This window comes from Spinacia oleracea, chromosome 3, assembly GCF_020520425.1.
Source record: "Spinacia oleracea cultivar Varoflay chromosome 3, BTI_SOV_V1, whole genome shotgun sequence".
Taxonomy (NCBI): domain Eukaryota; kingdom Viridiplantae; phylum Streptophyta; class Magnoliopsida; order Caryophyllales; family Amaranthaceae; genus Spinacia; species Spinacia oleracea.
Genome location: NC_079489.1, coordinates 36,001,039 through 36,027,900, shown reverse-complemented (window position 1 = coordinate 36,027,900; position 26,862 = coordinate 36,001,039). Strand labels below are relative to the sequence as shown.

The 26,862-nt window shown below is 36.2% G+C and overlaps 3 protein-coding genes across 4 annotated transcripts; 1 reads left to right on the top strand and 2 right to left on the bottom strand.

Annotated features, from left to right (window-relative positions):
- Positions 1–3,576: 3,576 nt before the first annotated feature.
- On the top strand, positions 3,577–12,842 carry LOC110786999 (uncharacterized). Of its 2 annotated transcripts, XR_008930331.1 has the most exons (16): positions 3,577–3,813; positions 3,991–4,095; positions 5,099–5,167; positions 5,549–5,638; positions 5,756–5,839; positions 6,752–6,916; positions 7,753–7,940; positions 8,244–8,316; positions 9,230–9,283; positions 9,395–9,652; positions 10,575–10,781; positions 10,891–10,994; positions 11,306–11,450; positions 11,553–11,687; positions 11,784–12,275; positions 12,372–12,842. XR_008930331.1 is itself a non-coding variant. In XM_021991584.2 (15 exons), the coding sequence occupies exons 1-15, from the start codon at positions 3,592–3,594 to the stop codon at positions 11,958–11,960; spliced, it is 2,076 nt and encodes a 691-aa protein (XP_021847276.2). In that variant the 5' UTR covers positions 3,577–3,591; the 3' UTR covers positions 11,961–12,276. The 2 variants fall into 2 exon arrangements, 1 of the variants encoding a protein (XP_021847276.2); XM_021991584.2 differs by lacking the exon at positions 12,372–12,842 and having other exon boundaries at positions 11,784–12,276.
- An 18-nt stretch (positions 12,843–12,860) lies between these two features.
- Positions 12,861–13,732, bottom strand: LOC110787000 (dehydration-responsive element-binding protein 2F). Its single transcript, XM_021991585.2, has one exon. It carries the CDS (start codon positions 13,658–13,660, stop codon positions 12,875–12,877), a length of 786 nt encoding a protein of 261 aa, XP_021847277.1. The 5' UTR covers positions 13,661–13,732; the 3' UTR covers positions 12,861–12,874.
- A 1,524-nt stretch (positions 13,733–15,256) lies between these two features.
- On the bottom strand, positions 15,257–20,924 carry LOC110787001 (uncharacterized). The gene is made up of 7 exons (XM_021991586.2): positions 20,694–20,924; positions 19,096–19,227; positions 18,785–18,981; positions 18,537–18,635; positions 17,047–18,446; positions 16,042–16,114; positions 15,257–15,718 (listed from the first exon to the last, which is right to left on the bottom strand). The coding sequence occupies exons 2-7, from the start codon at positions 19,187–19,189 to the stop codon at positions 15,560–15,562; spliced, it is 2,022 nt and encodes a 673-aa protein (XP_021847278.1). The 5' UTR covers positions 19,190–19,227; positions 20,694–20,924; the 3' UTR covers positions 15,257–15,559.
- Between the last annotated feature and the right edge of the window lie 5,938 nt (positions 20,925–26,862).

Below are 26,862 nucleotides of genomic sequence, written 5' to 3'. Positions count from 1 at the left end.
ATTCGAGAAAGAGCCACCTAGGACCCCACATGCAAAATTCAATTTTTTTTTACAACCTCTAACCAAACAAGGTTATGCCAAGCCGGGCATCTAAGCACTCTACAAGTTCCAATAGTTCAAATTCAAGATGGCTACCAAACAATTTGCAGGCCTAGCACCTACTACCATCAACATTCCAACATTTCAAGATACAAGCACACTATCAACATTTTCAAACACACCAATCCCGTAGGTATGAGTGACCCCCTCTCAAAAGTGGTCAGAAGTTCAACATTTTGCAAATCTACATACAAAATCAAGAGCCTCTTATCATATGTAGCCAAGGGAGCAACATTTCTAAGCCTTATACAAGCAAAAATCAATGCAAAATCAAGTACAAGAAATTCATCCTACACATGCTCCTAAGGTAATTTCCAAAGCAAAACTTGAAATACTTACATGCACTAGTGTAGAGGAAGCAAGAGAAAATAGCAAGAACATAAGAGCAAAGCAACCGAAAATTTGAGAGCAAAATACAATTGTGAGCTCTCGGCCAAACTCCCGAAGGAGTATATATAGGCAGCCTTGGCGCCTAGCGCCGCTGCTGCTGTCATTCACATGGGAGAGATTCCATCCGTGCGGTCTTCCATACTGATTATACGTGCTTTATTTCTATGGTTTCTGCACCAAGAATCAAACATCAAATCGAAGCATCTTTCTGCAAATATGGGTGTTCGCCTGTTTCGGCAGCAAAAACAGATGAATATCTTTTGCATCCAAACTCCGAATAAGATACGGATTCAAGCAAAACACTCATAACGGATCCAAGCTCCGGAAAGGTCAAGAAAAATGTCAAGTCTTCAAAAGAAAAAAAATATTCCCTAGTGGATATTTAATTTAATCCCCAGTGGTTAAGCCGAGCAAATCCCGAGCGGAATTTCAAGTAAATTCAAGCACCCAACGGACTCAACCCATGGTATTCAAAAATCGAAAGCATTCAAAATTTTCGATGCTAAGCTCCGTTCCAAGCAAGGTTCGGAAATATTCAAACCGCACATGACCAGAGTCATCAAGACGGTCCAGAGGCAAACTCGACCGTTCTTTTTTTTTCCCTAACGCTTGTTTTATGCAGGTACCAACGTACAAAGAATGGTCTTGATTGCAGAACATGTTGACCATTCTCCGTCCCCTTCGAAAACTTTGACTTGCGCTTTCCTAGCTGAAAGCTCAGTCAAAGTGGGGGCTTCTGTAGACACCTAATTTGTGTCTCCCTTAAGGCCGATGACGAAACCATTAGCCTATCTTCAGGTTGGTGCAACTCCCAGCGGAGGCCCCAATTTCTAAGATACAAGGAACTTATTCCAAGTCCCATTATCCAAAACCCAACTTCCAAGTCTGTTCCCGTCCCAGAACTTGGTACAAAATTCAATTCAAAAATACAAATTCAAAATCCAAACACAATATCTAGAAATGGATGTCACGATCATTCTCAGAGGCACGTTTCCAATCAAAATTCCATTGAGTAATCCTAAATCGGGCGTCGAACCATAAAATCGAGCATCCGAGCGTCGACCCGCAAAATCGAGCAAAATCAATACAAATCAGCAATCCCGAAAATGGCGCAAAAATGTCGCTTTCGCATACGAAAATTAAGAAGATACCTTCTTTGGTCCCCAATCCAAAGACAAACAAGAAAGGATGGTTATCCTTTAGGGTCATCAACGCACCTAAAGGACAACCGTCAACGTCCTTTCTGACAGCAGGCATGGCGCCTGGCGCCGCAGGGGCATTGCGCTTAGCGTAGGCCATGCTGGCAGTATCCGACCTCTTTTCCTATATAAACCCCTCCCCTCCTTTTTACACAAATGAGGAGGGAGAAAATCAGCAAAAACATATAACACCGTAATGCAAAAATAATTCTCCACTATACAATTCTCTCGTAAAAATACAAATCGTCTAAAATCTTCATGTTCTAAACATCAAAGCGGGCAACATCTTGGAAGCATCATCCTATAAAAAACAAGGTAATCCGAGGCCCTAATCTCTAATATTTCTATTTTCTATGCTCTAATCTTCAAGCTTTTCAATAGTCCCATGATGTTTTTGTGAGTTCATAACTAACTTAAACTAGGATTTGTACAAAAGGAGTAATCTTTAAGGTATTTAATGCTTGAATCCCCCTTAGATGATCTTCCATACTCCATTTCAAGTTCTATGTTTCAATCTTTAATGTTTGTTTTCCAAAATAATGATAAGTAAATGAGGTTTTCACTCTTGAAAATACTCTTTACAACAATCATCATATAAGTTTCACAAAACCCTAACTTAATATATGTTCAAGGATGTTTGAAGAAGTGAAATTCCTTCTTCAAACTAGAACTCATGAACAAGTTTCATTTTCAACATTCAATTTCAATATTCAAAGTTAAATGATGTTTAAATGAGAGCAAACTCTCTTTAATTCAGAACAAGTTCAAGTCTTGGAGCATATTAAAGATGAGATCTTTTAGCATGAAAGTTCTAGTCTTTAAGTATCAAGTCTTCTAATTTTAATATTATAGTTCAATATTCAAGTTTTATATTCAAGTTCTAATTTCAATATTCAAGTTCAAAATCAATGATACTTTTTAATGAGCAACCTAATTTTAAAGTTAGATTCTTTCAAAGTTGAATCCATGGGAAACTGGGTCATACTTGAACAAGTGTTTCTCGTTTGGATTTCCAACATCACACCTTCAATTTCTATTATTACAATTTCAATTATTTATGTTAACCTTGCTTATTTCAATATTGCACGTTTTAATTTTGCACCTTTACCATTCATTCAATTTGGTTACACCTAGTCCATTCTAGGTGGTGTATAATCTTTACATTATTCGCACCCTTATTACTATTGTGAGGCCTTGTTTTACTTGTTATTCCTTTCATCACCTAACATGCTAAATCAACAATGTACAAAGTTCCAATCACGCTTAACAAAGATAATTATTGGACAACCGGCTTAAGTTCCTTTAATTTGACTTAAAGCGAAATGATCAAATACAAATTAGCAAACTTGATGTTCTAAAATGCATGTCAAATCCACCTAAACATAGTGTCATGATTAAGATTTTCTTACACGAAAACGATCTTTGTATTGAATAAACCAAAATTGATAATCTTTCTAAATAAATGTCTCGTTCCCTTACCCGAATTTCTAATCGGTTTCAAGTCCTATTCATTATCTCGAGTCATGGTCTTTCCAAACCGGACCCTCAAATTTGTTTGGTGGCGACTCCATCGAAATTCAACGTTCTAATCCGTAGAGACATTTTTACGCATTTTGCATGTTTGAATCTCGATTTTACAATGTTCAAACCGATTAACGTCATTAGTGTAAACCTAGACGTTGGCTCCCCTTGTAGGTTGGATTGTCAAAAATCAAGTCAAACCTAGTTAATCGTGTTTCTTGATAAATCGGCCAAGTTTGGGTTTTTGGTGGTTCCTAACCGGGATCTATCAAGTGTTAGCCCCATACAGGTTGTCTATAACAAATAATTTTAACTGTAAGATCTTATTTTACAAAAAAAATTTATATTAAAGTCATTTCTCGCAAGTTTTGAACTATATAAAATGTCATTTTTTGTGTTCTTCCCATATTTCCAACAACAAACAGAATCGGAGAGAACAAGAGGGGCACAAGAGCTGCAACTGCTTCTCTCTCCTCCCAAACCCCAAAACTTGAAGCAGAAACCACGAGCTGCAGCCATGAATGGAGGAACAACCAAGAAATCTTCTCCCATTTCTCGCGAACAATTCGTATCTACCATGGCTCCTTTAATCGACATCGAAAAGGTCCTATATTTTTTTCCCGCAATTTTCTTACAAATTTTTGTTGGGCAATTTAATTTTTTTCAAAATTTTGAGTTGATTGTTATTAAAAATTCTTGTGAATTTATGTTATGCGATCGATTTCATTATTTTTGGAGAATGAAATCATGTATGTTTATTTGTAAATTGGGTTTTGTGTAGGAGGCTGAGATATCTGCTTCTATCACGTCTAGTTCGTCAAGGAGCGTAGACACTGCTCAAAAAAGGGGTTCCATTATTCTTAATTTGAAGTGTGCTGATGTCCAGGTAATCCGTCTTTTTTCAAGTTTAATTGGATGGTAAAAATGTTTGTAGTTATAATTTTAAGGGTGCTGATCAATTGATTCGGTCTTAGTATAATACAAGTTGTATTTAGTCAAAATCATGGCTTCCTCAATGTTTTTAATAATGCCGGCGAACTAATAGTGTGTTTATGCATTATAGCCATGTTTCATATAGAAATAGTTATGGTGATACTCCCTTTTTTCCTTTTTATTTGTGCCTTTTGCAAAACCACAATCATTTATAAAGTGGATATCCCCTTGTTCCAAAATAAAACTTCTATTTAACTACAATCAGTAATTAGGATGATCTTAGAAATACTATTTCTCATAAATTTCTCTTGGAAATATCTAACTTCACATTGTCCTTTGCATTTTTTATATAATTTCAATACAATATCATAATAACAATGTGCAAAGCAAAGTGAAAGTTATATCAATAATCCAAAAGCGACAATTAAACAGGAACGGAGAAAGTTAGTTGAAGCGACGATTAAAAAAGGAACGGAGGGAGTATATTTTTAGAGCTCGTTGTTCTCTTAGACTAATGAAAGCAAAGGGAAGTAGGGAAGGCAAACCTTTGCTTTTATATGATTTCCTGATCAAAACTAAGCTATGTAGTGGGTTTGTATTATTAGTACTCATTCTCTGTTGTTTAATTATAAATATATAGCTAATTAATCTTTGGATTCTTATCATTGTTGAGTAAATAGGTCAATCAATTGTATTTGCAATGAAGGGTCTAAAAGAAACAAACATTTTAAGCTATATGCATTTAATCCCTCTTAGCCGGTCCTTTGAGGAAGATGGTCGAGAGTATTGAAGGGACTTAATGAAATATTTTCTTTTGCATATTCCTCATAATTGCCATGTTAGTGCCCCAGTCTTTCAAGAACTAAATGAGCAATGCTCTATTAATTTCCCTTGATTTGTTGAAAGCGTTGCGATGGATTTTTGTTGAAAACTTGGTGCCTTTTCATCCATGATAGGCAGGGTTGATGGGAAAGAGTCTTCTTGAATTTCAGTCCACAAAAGGAGAAGTTCTTCCCCCTCACAAGGTGATTGCTATACTTTTTCTTTTGGAGTTATTTAGACAAATATTGTGCTGGACTTTACAAATTTGTGGCCTATATATAGCATTTCAGATCCTATTAGGAAATACAATTTTAATTGGTATATGCGTAGCATTTTCAATCATGTATTGGCTCCCTCTAGCTAAATGTTCGCGGTTTTACGCTACTCTGTTGAAAGTTTTAAATTGAGCTGGGGAAATGAACTAGATTTCAAGAACAATGGATGTCACATGATAAGAATTGTTCACTCACATACTCTAGTCCTGTTCTCTCCTCTCTTGCTTCCAAGAACGTTACTGTTCTATTATTAGTTTGTTTCCATATCATAATGAGCTCATGGTACTTGCTTTTTCTTCGCTGATGCAGTTTGGGCCGCATGATGTTGTGGTTTTAAAGCTGAACAAAGCGGATGCTGGTTCTCCTTCCCTAGGACAAGGTGTGGTTTATCGTTTGAAGGTATTTATCACGTAGATACATTGTTTATTGACTCTCTGTATTTGGCTTTAGCGACTAGAGAGTCTGAGATATACCTTGTACAAAACTTAAGTCAAATTTGCTTATTTTAATGGCCAGGATTCATCTATCACTGTTGCATTTGATGATATTCCAGAGGAGGGCCTCAATAATTCACTGCGACTTGAGAAAGTGGCAAATGAGGTAGGTATTCTTATAAGAATTGCCGAATTGGTGTGTAATTTTCTCTTCATGTTAAGCATGTGTCTGTTATTTGAGCATGAATTGTTCATACAGGTTAGCCTTTTTAGCGGTCTTTTGGCTAACTCGAGTAGAAGATGCATCAAATGTTCTCCTGATGACTGTTGTCCCATACTATGTGTGCTATTTTCTGTGCCCTTCACCCGTCAATTATGTGATGCAGGACACTACGACAGTTCCTCTCGCTTATTGACGGGTACATGAGTCAAGCAGGAAATCAGGAGAGTTTCTTTCTTTTGTTGTTCCAAGGTTCTCTTTGGATGCATAAAATTTGAGCGTAAAGATCATGGACCCGTAGCTACTTACTATGTGCAATTGTTGGTTTTTCTTGCGTAGTTAAGGAATGTTGTATATTTGGAAAATTTTCTATTCAATATGTTTTGGGGGGGGAATTGTCATGTGATCTTTGAATTTAATATTTGGTGTTATTTATATTGGATGATGGCAATTTACCGCATCTTCTCCCACACCTCTGTTTTCCGTAGTACTTTCTGAATGGAATATCTCATCTTGTCCATAAATCTCTGTTTTTTATTCCATAAGTTGGGTTATTCGAATAGATATTCAGGTTGTAAGCTGCTTCTTATAAAGGCTTCAAATAGATGTCTTGGTTAATTGAATACATACACGTGTTTTCAAATAAGGTAGTATATTTACAGCAAACAATGGACTTTCTTTCTAGTTCCTTTAGTTAATGAAAATTTTGTCTGTTAAGACACTAGGTAATTTGATACTTGTATTCAATTGCTTTAATTTACTCTTGTATCTAAAATTAAAGTGTTACTTCAAAAAACTTGAAGTATTACTTCATTCGGCCTGTGGTAATGGAGTGACGTGATGCACTTTTCTTGCTAGGTAACGTATCGTAGGATGAAGGATACCCTGGTAGAGCTGAGTAAAGGTGTGCAGAAAGGTCCTGCTTCTGACCTAGTTCCTGTACTATTTGGAGAGAACTCCCCTGCAATGTCAAAGAAAGATGTTAGTTTCTCTCCATTTAACAAGAATCTGGATCACTCTCAGGTAATTCTTTCCCATGCTTCTCTCGTTCATTTGGCAGCAAATTTATATGTTCTGCTCCACTATACTGTTCTGGTCCTCTTAATTCAACGTGGTGCTTCTTGTGGTCTTGCTGCAATGCTTCTGACACAAACTTAGTTAGATGGTAGATGCTTAAATGTTTCTTATTCCCCCTCCCCCCCATTACCCCGCCCTCAGTACTTGCTTCTGTGGATGCAAATTTCTTTCAACCCGGCCAACTGTTCTTTCCTTCCCCTCTCTATTCCAGCTCTTGCCAAGACGATTTGCTGCATGCTTCCAGTACCTTTCCCAAATTTTTGCTACTGTGCTATCTTTTATTGAGATTGTATCACCTCATAACTCACAAGGCAAACATTGGAAATTGATAACCATAAGTCCATTATGGATAATATAAACGATGTTCTTGATAGGTTTTAATGCTCTACTTAAGTTTACAGCTTTCAGCTCATGCATTTTCCGCCTTTCAATTTTGAATTTATATCAACTTTGGAAGAAAACTATTGAAACCAAGAACTAAGAACTAGGTTATGGGACAAAATAATATGGACTAAGGTAGCTGGAGCTTTGAAAAGTTACTCCATTTGGGAGGTTCAAAGAATTTGGGTTAATAGTAATTCTGAATTCTGATTAAAGGACAACTTGTCCTCTATGTTTTCACTTCTTCTTTCCGCTGGTTAATATGATATTTTTCTTATAATAAAAACAAGAACTAGGCTTGCTTGGGGTTGATTCGCATATTCATGCCACCACCTCTTACAAGAGTTTGTTTGGTAACTCATTTCTAACTGAGCTGGACCTGGCTGTCTTTTCCTGTGAAGAAAGGTGCAATTTCTAAAGCCTTGTCATCCAACAATGTATTTTTGCTGCATGGACCTCCTGGTACTGGGAAGACAACTACCGTTGTGGAGATTATCTTACAGGAAGTAAAACGTGGATCAAAAATACTTGCATGTGCCGCATCAAATATTGCTGTGGACAATATTGTTGAACGTCTGGTTCCTCACAGGTAAACTTCAAGTGTATCACTGATGCTTCGGAGTATGGCATGAAGGAAAGGGTAGACTAGATGACTGGTGAACTGTGAGTCTGTGAGGATGGAAATCGGTTGTTGGTGATATCGTGATCAGACTGGTTATTATATTTTCGCTTTTATTGTATGTGAATATTTGATGAACAGGGAGCTAGAACTTTTATTTTTAATCATTTTACCTAAAATTACAGAACGGAGTCTTGAGAGTTTAGATTTGTGTTTTATCTGTCAACTTTGTGTCACTTATTAATAACTTATTATTTTCATTTCTTTCATTAGGGTCAAGCTTGTGAGAGTGGGTCATCCTGCACGTTTACTGCCTCAAGTATTGGATAGTGCCTTAGATGCACAGGTGGTCATCCTATGCTAGTATCTTCTGTTCTTTGGCATATTAATGTTTCCTATTGGTAAAAAAAGAACACTCAGAAATTCAGAAAGGAGATGTTTCGATGAACTGTTTACTTCTTTCCCTCTAATGTTTTTCTTTGAAAACATGACATATACATAAAAATGACTCCTTTATCCTTCCCATTTTATGAAGGATGTTAGGCTAGAGATCTTGTTTAGGCACTATTCCATAATGACATAATTCTTTAGAGAGTTTAAACTCCTGTTTTCTGAACTTAGCAGTAACTGCTATTCCATAGTGAACATCAACATTTCACCTACTCTGACGTTAGTATCCCAGAAGAAAAAGGGGGCTTTCACTCCTAACCCCCTTCCTACTACCAATTTCAATCAGATATCTTAGAGCCCCCCTTCCCTTTATGAATAAATATGAAATTAAACAATATTCAAAATTGATTTTTTCTGAACAGTGCTCACCGGGGAGTCCCTGCCTCCCTCTTTTTGTAAGAACTACATAATCAAGGATTTGACATAATTATACTAGAAGACCCTTATAAAAATAAATATAAAATAGTTGGACGGCTTGGAGCCTTGGATGCCTCTCGCACTTTCCCCATCAGCAGTCAACCAATCTAAGTAGGGCATCTTGGAATAGCCAATCATAAAATACTATTTAGGAATGGTATTGTCGTTAATCTGGCATAGGAAGACAATATATATGAGCATTTACTATTTATTCTCTTCAGAAATTATTATCTACTTTGTAATTTGAACTCACATTGATGTCTCTGTCTTTCTTCTGGTGGCAACATCCATCTTGTGGCAATTTTAGTTTGTTTTTTCAGAATGATGATACTTTTGATTTCCTTCCTCCACCTTTGTGCTCAGACTCTCAGAGGTTATTTGCATGTATTTAGGTGTTACGTGGCGACAACAATTCTTTAGCAAATGACATCCGCAAAGAAATAAAGGTAATCTTTAGGAAAATTGTTTGATCTTTTTGTTGAAAGTTTCACTACTTTTATTTATATAGACACGCCAATATCTTTTCTAATTACTGGATAAGTGGATGTTAAATTCAGGCCCTAAATGCGAAACTGCTGAAGGCTAAAGACAAAAATACCAAGAGGGAAATTATGAAGGAGCTTCGTTCTCTTTCCAAGGAAGAGCGTAAACGACAACAGCTAGCGGTGACTGATGTTTTGAAAAATGCAGATGTCATATTGACGACTTTAACTGGAGCATTGACTAAAAAGCTGGACAGAACTACATTCGATCTGGTGATTATTGATGAAGCTGCACAGGCGCTTGAAATTGCATGCTGGATAGCTCTTTTGAAGGTAACTTTTCAAGGCAGTGATGGTAGTGATGCTGCTTATATTACCGTTAGATACCTCATTTAGAATTCCGTGCTTCTGGCAGTTTGGTACATGTTTCTGCTTCTTGTAAAAAGATGCGACTAATATGAACTAATGGATCAACACCTTTGATGCCCTTCTTGGAAATCAAAAGGGAGTTCAACCACACAAAAAAAAAGAGAAAGAAAGAAAGAAAAGAACATGCAATTGTCTCACTGTCTCCCTCTGCGCTATGTGATCTTTTGTTTAACCCTTAAAATAGAAGTGTGTGTGTCAATTGATGTGTGCTCTTAGCCTCTTAATAATGAGTGTAGAGTTGACAACAGATTGGAGGATTTGACGCCTAGGATTTGTGGCTAGTATAATTCCTGTTTCCCTAAATACAACATCCATCAACTTTTGGCACCAATACTAAAGAATAAAGATTGTTGCATGACCAGCTCGCTTTTTCCTTACTTTACATGTATGCGGTATGACCATGTAAAAAGCATCTATTACTCCAAATGACCAAATGTTGAAGATAGGGTGCATAGTTTTTCATTTCATAAAAAGTTCTTGACATGGGTTTAACTTTTTTACATCCCAAAATAGCAATCAGAAACTATTTTTGGGACAGGGGAAATAAGTTTGTTGAAACTTTAAATTTAACAGACACGGAAACAGTTTGTTATTTGGAATTTGAATCACCGTGATGCCATGACCATGGAAGTTTATTTGGAGCTCCGAGACTATTTTACTGAATACTGAGACTGCCTTGTTATTCGTCAAAGATAACTTTCTAAAGTCGAAATGTTCATCACCAAGAATCTATGTCAGTCTCATACTTATCCTTTTTTCCCTGTTAATTTATGGTTTAGTGTTTTGCTGACAAATTCGAAGAATTCATTTCAAAATTCCATTTCAGGGTTCAAGATGTATTCTTGCTGGAGATCATCTTCAACTTCCACCTACTATCCAGAGTGTTGAAGCTGAAAAGAAAGGGTTAGGAAGAACCTTATTTGAGCGTCTTGCTGACTTGTATGGAGATGACATTATGTCAATGCTCACTGTTCAATATCGCATGCACAAACTTATTATGGATTGGTCATCTAAAGAGCTGTATGACAGTAAGGTGCTAATCTACTGATCACAAAATTGTTTAGCAAATTATTTGAACTACTTCCATGCATTGGAAAATATTGATTATATTTCCTTATTGTTTGAAACGATTATTGTTCCAGGTAGAAGCACATTCATGTGTTGCTGCACATATGCTTTATGACGTGGAAGGTGTGAAGAAAACACCTACAACTGAAGCCACAGTTCTGCTCATTGACACTGCAGGGTACAAATTTTGTTTGCTTTTTAACAGAATGCTCCCTTCAGCATTTGTTAACTATTTGTCAAATAGAGATGTAATAATCGATCATGCTGTTAAATTTTATACTAATTGGACAGGAATTAAAAGACAAAAGAATGATTTCATACCAAGTTCCCCACCAGAAGTTGTGCCAAATAATACTCCGTAGATTAGTAGTCCCTCCCCATGAAAATTCTTCTAGCCATCTCTGTGTTGAACAACAATTTATATCGACGGCCAGCCTATCATGCTAGTTTTTTTCAGTTTTTTCTTGTAATATGTCTTGTGCTTTTCAGTTGTGATATGGAAGAAAAGAAAGATGAAGAAGACAGCACACTTAATGAGGGTGAAGCAGAGGTTGCAATAGCTCATGCCAAAAGACTCGTTGAAAGTGGAGTCCAGGCTTCTAATATTGGAATAATTACACCTTACAATGCACAGGTATGCCAATTGACTTTAAGTAGCTTCTTCCTTTAAAATAATCTCATTAACTAACCAGTACTCCTAATTTCCTAATTCACACTTATGCATACTTTGTGACAGGTTGTGGCATTGAGGATGTTGAGGAGTAACGATAATAAGTTGAAGGATGTAGAAATATCAACAGTTGATGGTTTCCAAGGTCGGGAGAAAGAAGCTATTATTATTTCAATGGTCAGATCGAACTCAAAGAAAGAGGTATATTCCATGTTCCGTTTGTATATTTTCTTCGAATGGGTCTAATTAAAACATTGTTTAGATACCGATATCTGAATTTGCATGTTAATTGTTCAGGTTGGCTTTCTGAAAGACCGCAGGAGAATGAATGTGGCTGTGACTCGTGCGAGGAGGCAATGTTGTTTGATTTGTGACACAGAAACTGTGAGCAGTGACCAATTTTTGAAGCGATTGATTGAATATTTTGAGGAGCATGGTGAATATCTGAGTGCTTCAGAATATGGAAACGAATAAACTGAAAGGGAACGTGAAAATATTTACTGCGTGAGAAGTATTATATGCACTTTTAATGGAGATCGAGGATGGGAAGAGCATACATTCATTTCAAAGCCTGTGAGATCTGCTGGCTTTTCTGTTTGCTCCAGAAAGGGGAAAACACAAAATAACGGTCTAGAATTTGAGGGGCGAGCTCTATACCCTTGATCATCACATGTTAGCTGCTCGGTTTTACTTTGGCTGACTTGTTGAGTTTTTCATGTTACAATTTTGGATTTGAAAGAGACTTGATATCCGGCAATTGTATTTGCGTCTGTCATGTGAATCTTGAAGGTATTATTACAAATTTTGCAGATTCTCAATTCTTAAGCAATGATTTAAAGCTGGCAACGCATAAAGCTGTTACTTTCTTTCACTGCACATTGTCAGGAAACAAAAACATAGCAGGAATTGTAGAAATACCTGAATAACCAGAGCTGAAGAAGCCAGGCTAATTTAGCTACTGCTTGCTGCAATTCTTTGCTGTCAGTGTAAATAACAGCAAAATAGTATCTCGCAACAACGGTAAGGGCCATGCACAATCAGGCAACCCGATCTCATTTGATACATAAACACTAAACACCACTTCGGATCGAATTTATATAGAAAGTATTAATTTGCGAAAGCCACTTATGGCTTCTAAAAGTGTATGAAAATTTCCAACTCCAGAAACAAATGAACTGAGTAGATCACATAGTAAGAATGTTGATGAGTATGCCTTTTATTTCCAAAAGAGGCGAATTAATTCACTACTATTTGTAACTCATACAAAATATATACTCCGTATTGGAGGACATAAAAATCTAGGTAGTATATAACTAGAAAAACTCTAATGGAACATCGATCAGATCAATTAAGTAGCATTGCAAAACAAAATAAAAGGGGTTGAAAAATTAAAAGTCCCAAATAGTAGGTGGCAAAGTAATTAGCTCATCCATAGTATAATCTCCAAAGCTTCTGCTTGATTCAGCTTGTTGATGATCCTCTCTTAAAATTTCTACTAATTCATTCCACTCAGAATTCATTTCCTCTATGAATATCTCTTTGGCAGTCTCATCATGGTTGTTAACTGCATCAACTTTGTCATTAGTGTAAGTTGTTTCACCTTCCTTTAAAACTCCCATCTGTTCTAAAAACTCGTTCAAATCAATCTGAGGTTTCTCCCAGTTTATGTGCTCATTACTACTAACTTGTTCAACAAGCACCCTTTTATCACTCTTGACAACCTTGGGTTCAGACTTATTTTTGAACTCTTGGAGTCTCTGATGAATAACATGAAGACTAGGTTGCACATTAACATTGAGCAACGACGGTGTAGATGACCCACTTGAAGCAGGGAACATAGAGATAAAATTCTTAGAAGGAAACCACCTAAACCTTTGTGATTTATTCAATGGATTAAAACTGCAGCGTAAATGAGGAAGATTAAGATAAGCATCCGGACCATAAAGCCGCCTTGCCGCCTCATCATAAGCTAAAGCAGCTTCTTCAGCAGTAGAAAAAGAACCTAACCAAAGTCTACTTCTTTTCTTAGGCTCTCTGATTTCAGCAACCCATTTACCCCATGTTCTTTGTCTTACTCCTCTATACGTGCAAGTAGCGTTTTGAGGACCTCCTTTGCCTCGAGCAGGGCCTTTCTTCCATGGTTTCGACAATGTCGATTTCTTCGAGTTATCCATTCTTGGATTCTTTCAGTGTGAGTTTGATAGAGTGAGAAGAGTTATGTGATGTGTTTGGTGTGAATGATGAGCGTCAAAAAAAGGCGCGGGTATAAGTAGAGATTGAAAAAGTATCGACTTTTAAATGCTTTCACGTTTCGATAATTTCAGTCCAAAGCCCATGTGACCGTTACTTAGAGATCGATATCCTATTTCTACTTTTTATCCCATGGGAATGGGATCATTCTTTTTTTACCCAAATCTTACTGTACAAGATGAATTTTCTTGAGTGATACACACTCTACACTCTAGAATTGAAAATTCATAATTTACGTGGTGTCATATTTTATTTGGAAAACGAGAAAGAAGTTGATTTTCGACTAAAGTGTTAAAAATACATGAAACTGTTAAATATGCCCATTTTTCATAAATAAAATAAAATAACAATAGTCTTTTTATTTTATCCACACAGTACTACTGAATTCAGTTTATTCCGATATAAAATATTAAGTTTACTATTTTGCAATTTGGATCTTATTTTTAACTTGTGTAATTCATTTGTATCTCAATTTGTTTGTGTTTTAATGAATCGTTAACTTCAAAGTTAGAAATATAAGACTAATACGGAGTACTATAAGTTAAGGATGTAACAGTCTATCGATTGTGCAAATCAAATTTAATTTTGGTCATTTTCAGTTATGAGTCTTTTGGTTCAATTATAATTTCGAGTGTTGTTGGATCAGGTCACATTCGATAAATTTGTCATTTAGCTTACTTTGTAGACACTTCATCTAGTAAAATTATACTAGTCGGAATAAATTTTGATATGAATCTATCAATTTCATTTTGAGCCAGAACGAGTCATATGTTTTGATTACAAGTAAGATTTGAGTTCGTTTATAATCCATACTAACGTCTAATATCTGAAAACTTTACTTCTCGCAATAACATAAGAATAACAATCGAAGAAGAATATATTCACAAAAAAATACAAATATAAATAAAAATGGTGAGTAATTCATAGGATTCGCATCAAGTGATACAAATAAAATTAACTAGGTCGAAATAATTTTAACTTTCACGAGTTGAAATTCACATGTTTTCCTACCAAATTGCCCCCTTATTCCCTGATTCCCATTTCTTAGCTACTCACCATTATCCCATGTTGGCCATGTCCTCTCTTGTGCTCTTTCTCTCTCTTTCTCTCTCTTTCTCTCTCTCTCTTCCAATAGGCAATAGGTCAATACCATGGTCAAAAGGTTAAAATGTGGGACCCAATTTCTAAAATTTACTGAGTTACTAGTCAGTATTATTAATCCATGCACAAGTGGTTTAGAATGGAGGACTCCATTCACAAGCCTCCTGCTGCACACCACCGCGTCACTCTTGATCCATTTATTACCAGTTTTCTTCAAAAGTTTTAAAGAGCCTCATTTGTCCTTGGAGACTTGAGACTTGAGACTAGAAGAAAACTTACAATTACGCCTTACACTTCGCTCCTGAGATATCGCACTCCCAAAAGGGAATTCATAGCTTTTGAACCAATTTCAGTCCGAATCTTACAAGGACTGGCTTAACATTTGCCAGCCTTTGCAACATTTCATAGACCTGTCCAAGTACTACTGTAATACAACAACTTTATTTATGTCATGGAAACCTTAGTTTACAAATGAGATAATTGCATAATTACTTTCAACTTCAGGGTAAGAGATTCAAATGTCATTTTTATGTTACAATAACTGCGCCAATCCTACAAAAGGTCTTGGTTCATACAAAAAAGGCAACCCCCCCGTCTACAAAGGAAAATACTGGATATCTACCGCCCAAAAGAGGTTACAAAAGAAACTCTTACCAGAAAGGCCTAAAAGCATTGCTACAAAAAAGAGCTATCTACATAATTAGATCAGAGAAGATACAACTTCACTGTACTTTAGGGTTTGTATCCCGAGCGAGATTCCTCCATTTATCCTTGAGGTCTACAGCTGTTCGACCCTTCCGAAACACAGGACGTCCGTATTCCAATATATTTTTCCACGGGATGGCTCGACCATTCCCTATATCGTACATTTCTACTCCTTTCTGCACAAATATAACTGATCATCAAATTGACGAAAGATGAAGATTAACAGTTGTTTCTACTCAAGGGTGCTTTTACTGCTTCTGTCAAAATTTGGAAGCTTGGTTCGTAGAAGAAATATTATCACAGTAGTTTAACTGTTATTAAGTTAAACACTTAAACTTAATTTCTTCCATAAGATAACTAACATTTTTAATGAGTACATTATGGAAAGCAATAATGAAGTGTGGAAATGTTACATCAAACATAGCAAGATATAACATCACATGCTTAAAAATGAAACCAAAAAAAATAGGAAGTTATACTGATATGGGTATCCGAATACCTTCAACATTGCTTCTTCCTCTGCCGTCCAACGAACCTTGTTTCGTCGACCTGGTGGAGTTCCTGGAATTGCTCTGCAAGTTTATCATATGTTCAGTAAATATTAAGCCACGGACAACATCTAGGGACAGAAAGATAAGCTGCTGGCTGCTCAAACAACAATAAGGCTGCAAGTTACATACATAATGTCAATCAATACCAAAATCTACATAGGCCTTCTCTCAAATTACCCCAAATCCAACTATCTAACCAAACTAAAAAGGATAAATAAAAAACAGCTGCAAGAAGAAAGAACAATATTACAGGAAAATACAAATACTAAACACTAAGAATTCAAGAGACTATGTAGGTCATTCTCTACACTTCCCACACAACACTACCACCAGTCCACCACTACCCAGTGTGGTTGGAGAATCTATCATCAGTATGATTTAGAGAGACCAGAATGTATGCAACACTACCAGTAAGGCAATAACCAATCAAGACTGCAGTACAAAAATTAAAACAAACAGCTAGCAAGAGAGCACAAGATGTTTCAGAAGGCATCATTCATGGATAAAACAATAATAAAGCAAGACTCGGTCATACGATAGTATCCTAGGGACACCCAACCATTTTCTATACAACTAAGTAGACCGACATGGAAACGCAGAAAGCACTTTGAAGAAGTTCACTACAAGAAAACAATACTGACAATCCAATGAGAACTACAATTAAGAGACAGTTTTCAAATGAAACACCTTAACCCTCAACCAAAAAATAATTATTTGAGTTAGGTCACAATTAAAAAGTCGCTATGAATGATGAAGTAGGCACTTTGAAGTTGTCGACAACTTGTTCTCTAACCAGATAAGTCACAAACAATTGAGTTTAAGAGCGCCAAATAAAAGCAGAGAGCAATTAAGTATTATTACAAGATTTACAACAGCAAACACTGACACATCTGTGAAAGGATTTGAGAATTGCTAGCAGCTGCAACAGAAAGAATTATGTAGTTGCTTCTCACCTTATTGGTCTAGGGAAAGGCAAGGAACTGGTAACATGATTCCTCTTATCTTGTGGTGATCCATCTGAGTCACTGATTGAATCAGAGGAAGCATTTTCTGAAAGCTCAGTAATTTTACACCTAGTATTTTCTCCACGATTTTTTAGCTCATTATTATCACCAGAAAACTTGCCACCGTCACAATCATGATCATCCTGTCCCTGTTTCCAGATTAAAGATGGGTCTCTTGAAAGTTCGATAATTATTTCAGCACCCTGTCTGTCTTTTAAAGAAAGCTGTTGGTGTGTAGCCATTACAAATCCATTATTCAAGTAGGCAGATGAGTGTGAAATATTCAACTGTTTACCTTTCAAACTCCTCTGATGAGGCTTAGCAACTTCACTTACAACATTAGCACCTTTCTTCACTTCAGCTGTATTATCAATATTATTTTGCTTGGCTTGGTTGACATCGTCCCCCGATGATGTATCACCATCATATTCTGGCTGATCACCAGTCCTCCCACCAATAAATAGCGAGAGCTCTTTCCTTGCTACAGAAACCTTTTCTTTGGCTCTAACATACTCAGAAGCTGCATAGGAATATGCACAAAACGGACAGCAGAAGTTTCCTTGATCATCAAAGCTGAATGAGCAACCTAAACAGCTCTTATGAAACATCAAGGGGCAGCTACTAGCACTGCAAGATAACAATTGTCCACCTTTATTGCACTTCGCACAACGATTTAGCTCTGTCTCTGTCATTCCATGGGAGTCTCTAGTACACACAAGTTGAGAACTTAAGAAAGCGTTTTTCTTGGAAAGATCAATCTCTTCGCGGCAGTGGTCATCATTATTAGGTGAAATTTGTTGATGATCTTGATTTTCCACATAAGTTCTAGACTGCTCATCTACATCTTTGCCATATGCTTCCCTATCATGTATTCCATATTCTTTTATGACTTCATGATATTGTCCATCTTCTGCACTGTTACACATTAGATTGCTACCAACAGGAACTGAATGGTGATGCTTAGACTGCATGCCATACTCCTTGTCCAATTTAAGCTTCTTTCGAGGGAGGCATTGATTGTCCACGTCATGAGAGGCATCCTCAACCTTTTCCACATGATTATCTGTATGGCAACTACTTATACCACCTCTAAAGGTAGGTGAATTTCCATTCGTAAAATAGGCTTGTCCTAGCTGATCTTCAATACCAGATCTCGGGGAACACCCATTTTCTTCTGCTAGCATAGTTTTATCGCCGTGATCATCTTCATCACTCCTTAATGGAGGGGATGTTGGATCACCACCATCGAAGGGAATATTTAACACACATTGATCTCCAACAGAGACTCCACTGACTTCCTTCAGCGACGCAAAAAGTGGATGTGTATCGTTTACAAGCATATCCTTCAACTGCTTATTCCAATATCACAATAAAATAAAAAACAATAAATTCACTTCCCACAAAATCATACAAGGAAAAAAAACTGTGAAATTGTGTACCACTCCCAAAGTAGATCTCGGCGAACTTGCTTTTTTGTGCTTTACAAAAGACTGAATAACGCATTTCAACTCATCCAACGCCCCCTTAGAACCTGAAGTCTGTATGAAGATAAGAGTCAGTTAGCAACCAACCAAGAGAATGATCACCCTAATTTTGTTGCTTTCCTCCAAAACACTGTCAACTTTTTAATATCTAATCAACCAAGGAAAAAGGGAAAACTATTCAATCACAAGACACGGCTAGTCACCTCACTCCAAATGCGTTGAAGGACAGCTTCACAACTTTCTGCTGGATCAAACCAAATTTTCGACCATTCAGGCACTAGATGATAATCACCGGAAGCATTTGGAGAACCACAAAGCCCCTCCAAACACCTCAACGCAGCAGCTTCCCTCGCTTTTCTCCCCGAATCCTCCAATAAGGGCGGCGCCTTTGAAACCAACTCTGAAAACACCAAAATACGATTTCCTCATGCCTCTAAAAGGATTTACAAAGTTGAATGCAGAGGGGGGGTGGGGGGAGCAGAACTTTACAGAGCAAGAAAGTCTCAGTTCTCACCATATAGAAGACTTGCATCCACAAGCCGGGACTTTGCTAAGGCCTCAATAACCCAACTCCATGGAAGTGTAGAATCAGACACCTCTTCTTCCATGTGATCAAGGCTTTACTACTCGCCCAGAAACAGATATTCTGCTTGAATAAAAAACATACTCCAATTCACTCTCGCTGGTTGGAATTAGTTACAATATACTCCCTCCGTTTCGAAATAATAGGGACACTTTGACTTTTGACACTATTCACAATTTTCAATTTGACTATCATTTGTGATTTATGGGTAAGGAAAAATATAGTCGTGTGAGGTTTTGTTTGATTCGTCTCGATATGTACTTCTGAAATATCAACTTTTTATAAATTTTACGATTACAAATTTAGAGATATTAATGTCCAAAAGTTTACATTGGCAAGCGTGAAAAGGTAAACTTCCCCAATTACTTTGAAACGGAGGGGGTAGTAGTGAATAACATAAACCTTTGATTTTTGCACTAGTGCTAAATTTGCAACCATCTTAAAGAACATAAGTTGTTTTGGTATCACTACAGAAAATGTGCAGAAACCTTAACAGTAAACAAAGTATTAAATTTCCGACAACGCGTATCTAAACTCTTCAATAGGTCTATAAACACCCTAACTTAAGAGGACAGTTGACCATACACAAGCTCAAGGAGGTTCTAACCTAAAACCAATTTTGCATTAGGCTAAATAGTCCACTTCTATATGATAGTCATTGTTTCCTTCCAAAAGAATCAGAAATTTTGGTGAACTCTATCCCCATATAACGCTAATTTAATCTAAAGTTGCTACCTCCAAAGAATCAACTTAAGCTTCTTCACAAATGTAAGCATCCTAGCTGACAAAGTTACAAATTTTCATCAACTACAGAGTATTTAAGAGTTAAAGTCTGTCATAAACATTTTTTCTTTTCCTAAATCACCAAAACCCGTCGATGAGGGGCTCCAGGGAAGGGTTTGCATTGTCTATTTACAACATCATGCAACTCATATCACACTAAAACTACAATTCAATTGATAAATTCCAATTCACAAATTCACACTGTCAATTACAGCTGGTGTAATTGTAAATGAAAGTTACAATCTTATAGAACCAGAAAGCAATAAAACCGTAAACCTAAAATTTCCCAATTCAAAAAGCAATCAACTATCAACGAGTTACCTCAAACCAAATAATAGGTGCAAATTCGACGATAAAATAGTGTAATAACAAAAAACTAGGGTTTCGTGAAGAATCAAAAGCATAAACTAAAAATCACCCATTTAATTGGTAATTAGGCGAGGAGAGAGAATGAAACGAGAAGATATGGGTTAAATGATTCCCAGAAATCGAGGCTTCAGATTTGTCATATGAATTGGAATTACATAAAAAAGATGATGAATTCTAGTCAAGTGATGAAATATAGTGCTAGAATTGCAAACATGTTCAAGCATTTAGGATATTTTCAATATCGCCAAAACCTAAAACCCTAGACGCAAAATCATCATATGATTAGATCAATTAATAAAAAAAGATGAACTTTGAAATATTAATTGCAGGCCAATTAGCAAACGTAGATGTCAAATTAGGGTTTTAAAATGCTTAACCTGGCCGTTGAGATAGACGTTTAATGACGATGACAGGAATCGGAAGCGTTGAACTTCTCTGTCTGTTTCACTGAGTCACTGAGTTTGAATTTCCAATTCAGTGTTGCGCATATATTGATTCCGCCATTTTCATCTCCTTAAAAAGGTTCGACAAGTGTATCAATTGTCAGTCCCGGAAAAAAACTATGAATTGACCCGGCCCCGAATCCGAACCGTATTCAAAATTTGAACACCCTAATGAAAAGAGTCCGCGTGATCCGAACAGACACCAATAAAATCAATGTACTCCGTATTAGATAAATACGAAGTACTAAATTAGGTCCACGTACAGATATTTGAAAATTATTATTTGACCATTTTATTTTATATAACATACTTATATAAGTAAGATATTTATCGCTTAAATCTATGTCGTAATTAATAAATCTCGAACGTACTCATCTAATATATATAAAGGGTAGTTTTTGAGAGATTTTAGAGTGCCACATAGGATCGTCATGTCATTAGTGTAAAGTAAATATATATAAATAAAAACGAAAAAAAAAACTAACATTTTTAATAACTTTGAGATAATTTGCAATATGTTTACATATCTGATTAGTCCAACAAATAAAAAATACTTCCTCCATTCTTATTTATATGACACAATAGGGTTTTGGACACTATTCACACAACCTCCTTTGACTTGTTTTTGTGGTTTATACTTAAAGTAAAAACATAGTCATGTGGGATTTTGTTAGATTCGTCTCAATAAATATTTTTTAAATATCAACTTTTTATAATTTTTTCTTATCCAAAATTAAAGGTATTTGTTAGGTTATGATACATATAAACGAATATAAATCATGCGGAAATAACCATAAATGCCAGGATTCCAAATTAATTGCCACATAACAATTAGCATAATTTAGATGCATACACTTTGTAGCGTGCCCTCCCTTGCTGCGTTCGAACCGAGCAAGAACAAGTCTTTAGGATTCCAAGTGTCGTCCCTCCGTAGAAAGTCCACAGCACGTCCGGATCCGCCTTAAGATTGACCAACTAGAATCGCCCTTAAGGTACTAATAATACTCGACTAATATGGGCTAAGTGTTTGGCTGAATTTTTGCTCAAATTCTTACCTTTGAACACTTGAAACTCGTTATAAATTTTGAGCCCTGAACTCATATTTATATGCCATGGAATAAGTAATCGAATCCTACTAGGATACGAATTAATTAAATTAGAATCCTCGTAGCACTCTTTATTTAATTAATTTATCTTTTAGGATTAGGAATTTAATCATCATTCGAATCCTACACGCTTTAGGTTTCGTATGTGAACACAAACACACACGCACGCACAGCAGCCCACGAGGGGCGCCATGCGCGCGCGCGCAGCCCACGAGCACTCGCAGCCCACTGCCACGAAGCCCACACGCTGCCGCAGCCTTGGGCGCGTGCTGGGCCCGCCTTGCGGTGGGCCTGGCGCAGCCTTGGGCTGGTGTGTTGTGGCGCTCGTTTCCCTTGCTGGACGTGGGCCTGGCTTCGTGCTGGGCCTTCGTCTAGCAAGCTCGTCCGATGCTAATTCTACGACGCGCTTTCCGATTAATTTCCCGATTCCGGAATTCATTTCCGATACGAACAATATTTAACATTTCCGATTCCGGAATTAATTTCCGTCTCTAACAAATATTTAATATTTCCGTTTCCGGAATTATTTTCCGATTCCGATAATATTTCCGATTCTGACAATATTTCCGTTTCCGGCAATATTTCCGATTCCGGCAATATTTCCATATCCGATAATATTTTCCGATATGTACCATGTTTCCGTTTCCGGCAACATCTACGACTTAAATAATATTTATATTTCCGATACGATCCATATTTCCGTTTCCGGCAATATCATCGTTTCCGGAGTATTCATTTACTTGCCTTTGACGATCTCAGCTCCCACTGAAACCAAGATCCGTCGATTCCGAATATTGATTAGATAGAGTATTTAATGCCATTAAATACTTGATCCGTTTACGTACTATTTGTGTGACCCTACGGGTTCAGTCAAGAGTAAGCTGTGGATTAATATCATTAATCCACTTGAACTGAAGCGGCCTCTAGCTAGGCATTCAGTTCACTTGATCTCACTGAATTATTAACTTGTATAATTAATACTGAACCACATTTATTAGACTTATCATTAAATGCATACTTGGACCAAGGGCATTATTTCCTTCAGTCTCCCACTTGTCCTTAGGGACAAGTGTGCATTTCTTAATTCCTTTGTCGCTTGATGCTTGCTCTTGAACATAAGGTAAGAGTTGTCATCCTTATTTTTTTAGAGGTGTTTCTCGGTTTTAGAGTTCAACTGATCAAATAAACAGATAATCATAGCCTATGATTCATCTGAGCACGGCCATGCATTTTACAGTTTCTAGCTCTCCGAGTGGCCTTGTACAACTTTCAGCATCTCATCCCAATTTATGGGAGGACATTCCCAATCTTGCGATCTTGAGATTAGACTTCGTTTGATAGGTGATTACCTGAGCGTTGCCTTTATAGCCTCCTTTTACGGTGCGACGGTTGACAACGTCAAAGTAAGCAGTTCTCAAACAAGTAATCTCAAATCACTTAGGTATTGAGGATTAGTGTCTAATAATTTTAATGAAATTTACTTATGACAGATTTTCATCCCTTACAGTAAAGTTTCATAGGTCTGTCCGATACTAGTCTCCCAAAGTAAGTATCTATGCAAATGATTACGACATTGCCATGTCCACATAGTTCAAGAAAAAAAACTACTAGTCATAATCTTGCATTCTAGTCGTCTAACGTTTTCTATGCGCCCATCTTTATAGAAAACTCCAACCAGGGACCATTTTCAACTTTTGACATTCAAGTTCACTTGATAGACATTTCTTAGTCACAGGACTGGTCCTGACAGTCTACCTTGAATATTTCGTCAAATTGAAGGGACTCATCATTTAATACTAAACCAAGATTAAATGGAATATGAAAATACATTTCATATATGATAAATGTTCAACCCCAATGTTTTACAACCATGGGCCTTAAACCCATCTTTAAAACAGTTCATGTAATTCAAAGCTATGCTTGATTTCCAGTGCTACAATGTGAGTGTTGCTTCTCACTTGTTGCATAGGTTTAGTTATCATGCTTTGCCAATCTTAATATCCTTTTCATCGAATGTTCTTCGAGATAGATGATAAGATCTTTTGAGTATGTTTATTTTGTGATCTAGTCTTTCTTACTTAAATGGTGGTTCTACGCATTTTGCAATGAAGAACTATTAAGTCAACAGACATGTGATCTACCCAAGTTCAATGAAGAACTCTTTAACATAAACAATCCTGTTTTATTGCTTCTTAGGCAATAATTACTTTTACTTCAACTGTTTAGGTTGCTAGTGATGCTTTGTTTGGATTTACTTATCTAAGTAGTTCACGGATATGTGGAAGACTTTCCATCTGTATCTCAGAACATAGAAATTAATGTTTAATTTCCCACGCAACAACTCATGGTCTCCAATCCATGTTGCCATTTCAAAACACGATGCTTTATAGCCCGTCCTTGCCAATGGTTAACTCCAGAGGGATCTTTCTTGATCCTTTGCCAGTGTTTATGCGTGTAGCATCAATATTTAGCATATCTTTATTTCCTTGAATCAAGAACTAATCTTATGTAATTTTTCAAGTACCATAAGTTTTTCTTGATCTAATCTAGTTGATCTTTACTTAGACCAATAGAGATTGGTATGTGTTCGTCATGCCTAAAGCCATACGATACGTTTTTGGCGATCTTCATATTATATCATACATGATAAATTCTTTTGCAGAATAATTCCCAATTGAATTCTATTCATGTAACTTTAGCTCATCTAGTTTCAGTAGATACTAATTCCAGCTAAATTCTTTGACATATAATATAGGTGAAGAATCTCATTAGATTCTTTGATGTTCAACTTAGTAAATGCTTATACATAGTTCAAACATCCTTTACTTAGATTTATTCATATGGGTCGAATATCTCCAGTGGAGTCTTTCGTGTTTGATTTAGTAAATGCCATTACTTAATCTTAAAACAACATTATAAGATCTTTGTAAATAGATCTTGATACCCAGCATGTACTAAGTTTCGCCTTGGTCCATCATTGATGAATAATTTCAAATCTAAGTCATTAGCATTTGAATGTTATTTCCCAATAGAGAGATATGTGTTTGATACACATAGGACCAATTGAGTTTTACGTACTCCCACTAAACTTCTTATATATCTATAAGAATCATGTACATTTTATGAAACTAAAATACTTATTAGCTTCACTAAAATACAATTTCAATCCCCAATTGCTTGCTTAAATCTGTACTTAGATTTGATAAGCTAGCTTTCCTTTTCAAGCATTTATTTAGATCCACAAATCCTATGACATGCCATGTACATAGTTTCTTCCAACATTTGATTGAGGAATACGTTTTGTCATCCAATTGCCATATGTACCAATATGCAATCATTGCTTGATTTATAGACTTGAGCATTATGATTATGCATGAGGTTTCAACACAATCCATGCCATGAATTTGCTTGTAACCTTTTAGCAACTAATCTAGATTTGTGTGTGAACACAATTCCATGTTTGATGGTTTTTATTCTTAAAACCAATTTGCAACCAATAGGTGTTAACCTATTCTTGCAAATCAACAAATTTTTAATTTTGTCATCAAAACATTGGTTATGTTTTATGGCCTTTAACCATATAAAACATTTGAGTCTATATATGGCCTCTAACCATTTTAGGGAATCTGGGTTTCGTCATAGCTTTCTTACAAGTCACAAACTCATTAATTTACGTGATAATAGTTTGACTACAAGTTGTAGGTTTCTTCACTATCTAATAGATGAATCTCATAGTTTCATTGACCTGAACTTTATGCCTACTTGGGTAAAGAACATCAAACAAATAGAATATCAACAGACACTTTGAAAGTCCTTTGAATATTTTGTTCTCCTTGAAGCACTTTGTAAAGTCTTCTAAGAGATGTCTATTCTTTAAAGCCACTTCTAAAGTCCTTAAAGAATAAGTGTTCGGATTTTCTAAAGAACTTCGAAAAGCCTCCGGAATGTCCGTTTATTTTTGTTGTTCGCCTCGAAGACTTTCGAGGTCTATTTTCTCCCACTTGTCATTTTGGAAACGAATCTCCAAAAGGACATTATTTCGAGCAAACAAACATTATGTTCTCAAAATTCATGGTAGAAACAATACCCTTGTGTCTCATTTGAATAAATCACAATGAAACATATATCTATACTTGGGCCTTAGTTTGTCGAATAACAAACACTAAGCTCCCACTGAGTTTAGCAACTCTTTAGATATATATTATTGAAAAGATATTCTGAAATTACTTTTCAATAGCTTTGACGAATTTGGTTTAGTTTGGTGGTAGTTGAGCATTTTGTTTTAGAAATTATAGGAAAAGTCTTTATGATTCATCATTGATCAAATCAAGTACTAATTGACTTTGATCATTCCAACTTAGATATGCCTTATCTTATGGAGCTCGATCGTGAAATTACAACACACAATCATTGATGATCATCTTTGGTCTCAAGTAATCATCAACATGATCTATCCTAGATCTTTATGATTTCTTGCCAAGTGAATTTTATACTTCTGAATCTTTGAACTAGCCTAACAGATTCAAACTTATATCACTTTGAGTAAATAAACCAATATTCACTTAAATCCAGGTGATATAATAAAGTCATAAAATCTTTCTTTAGCTTTAAACTCTATTGTCTAGGCGTTCTAACAATAGTTCATATCTTTTGTTACTTTCAATAAGTAAGACTAGCTCGTCTTGAATGATCTAGAAATCAATCAACTTTCAAAATTCCATCAAAATAGAGCTTTTGAATGTTAACTTGTTGATATGGTCTAAGCAACAATGCCAAAGATTTGTGGAACTCACAAGAGATTGATTTGAACCTAGTAAAGTTCTTATTGTTAAAGAGTTGTTTGTTTTAATCAAGCATATTGACTCAACCCGTAATTGACCATTTCATTCAAATAAACAAACAAACATTGTTTTTGTTTTTCTTGAATGTGAGTCTTTCTGTGTTTGAAAACAGAAATTTAGGTATGCTGATTATGGAACAAAATAGCCATAAAGTTC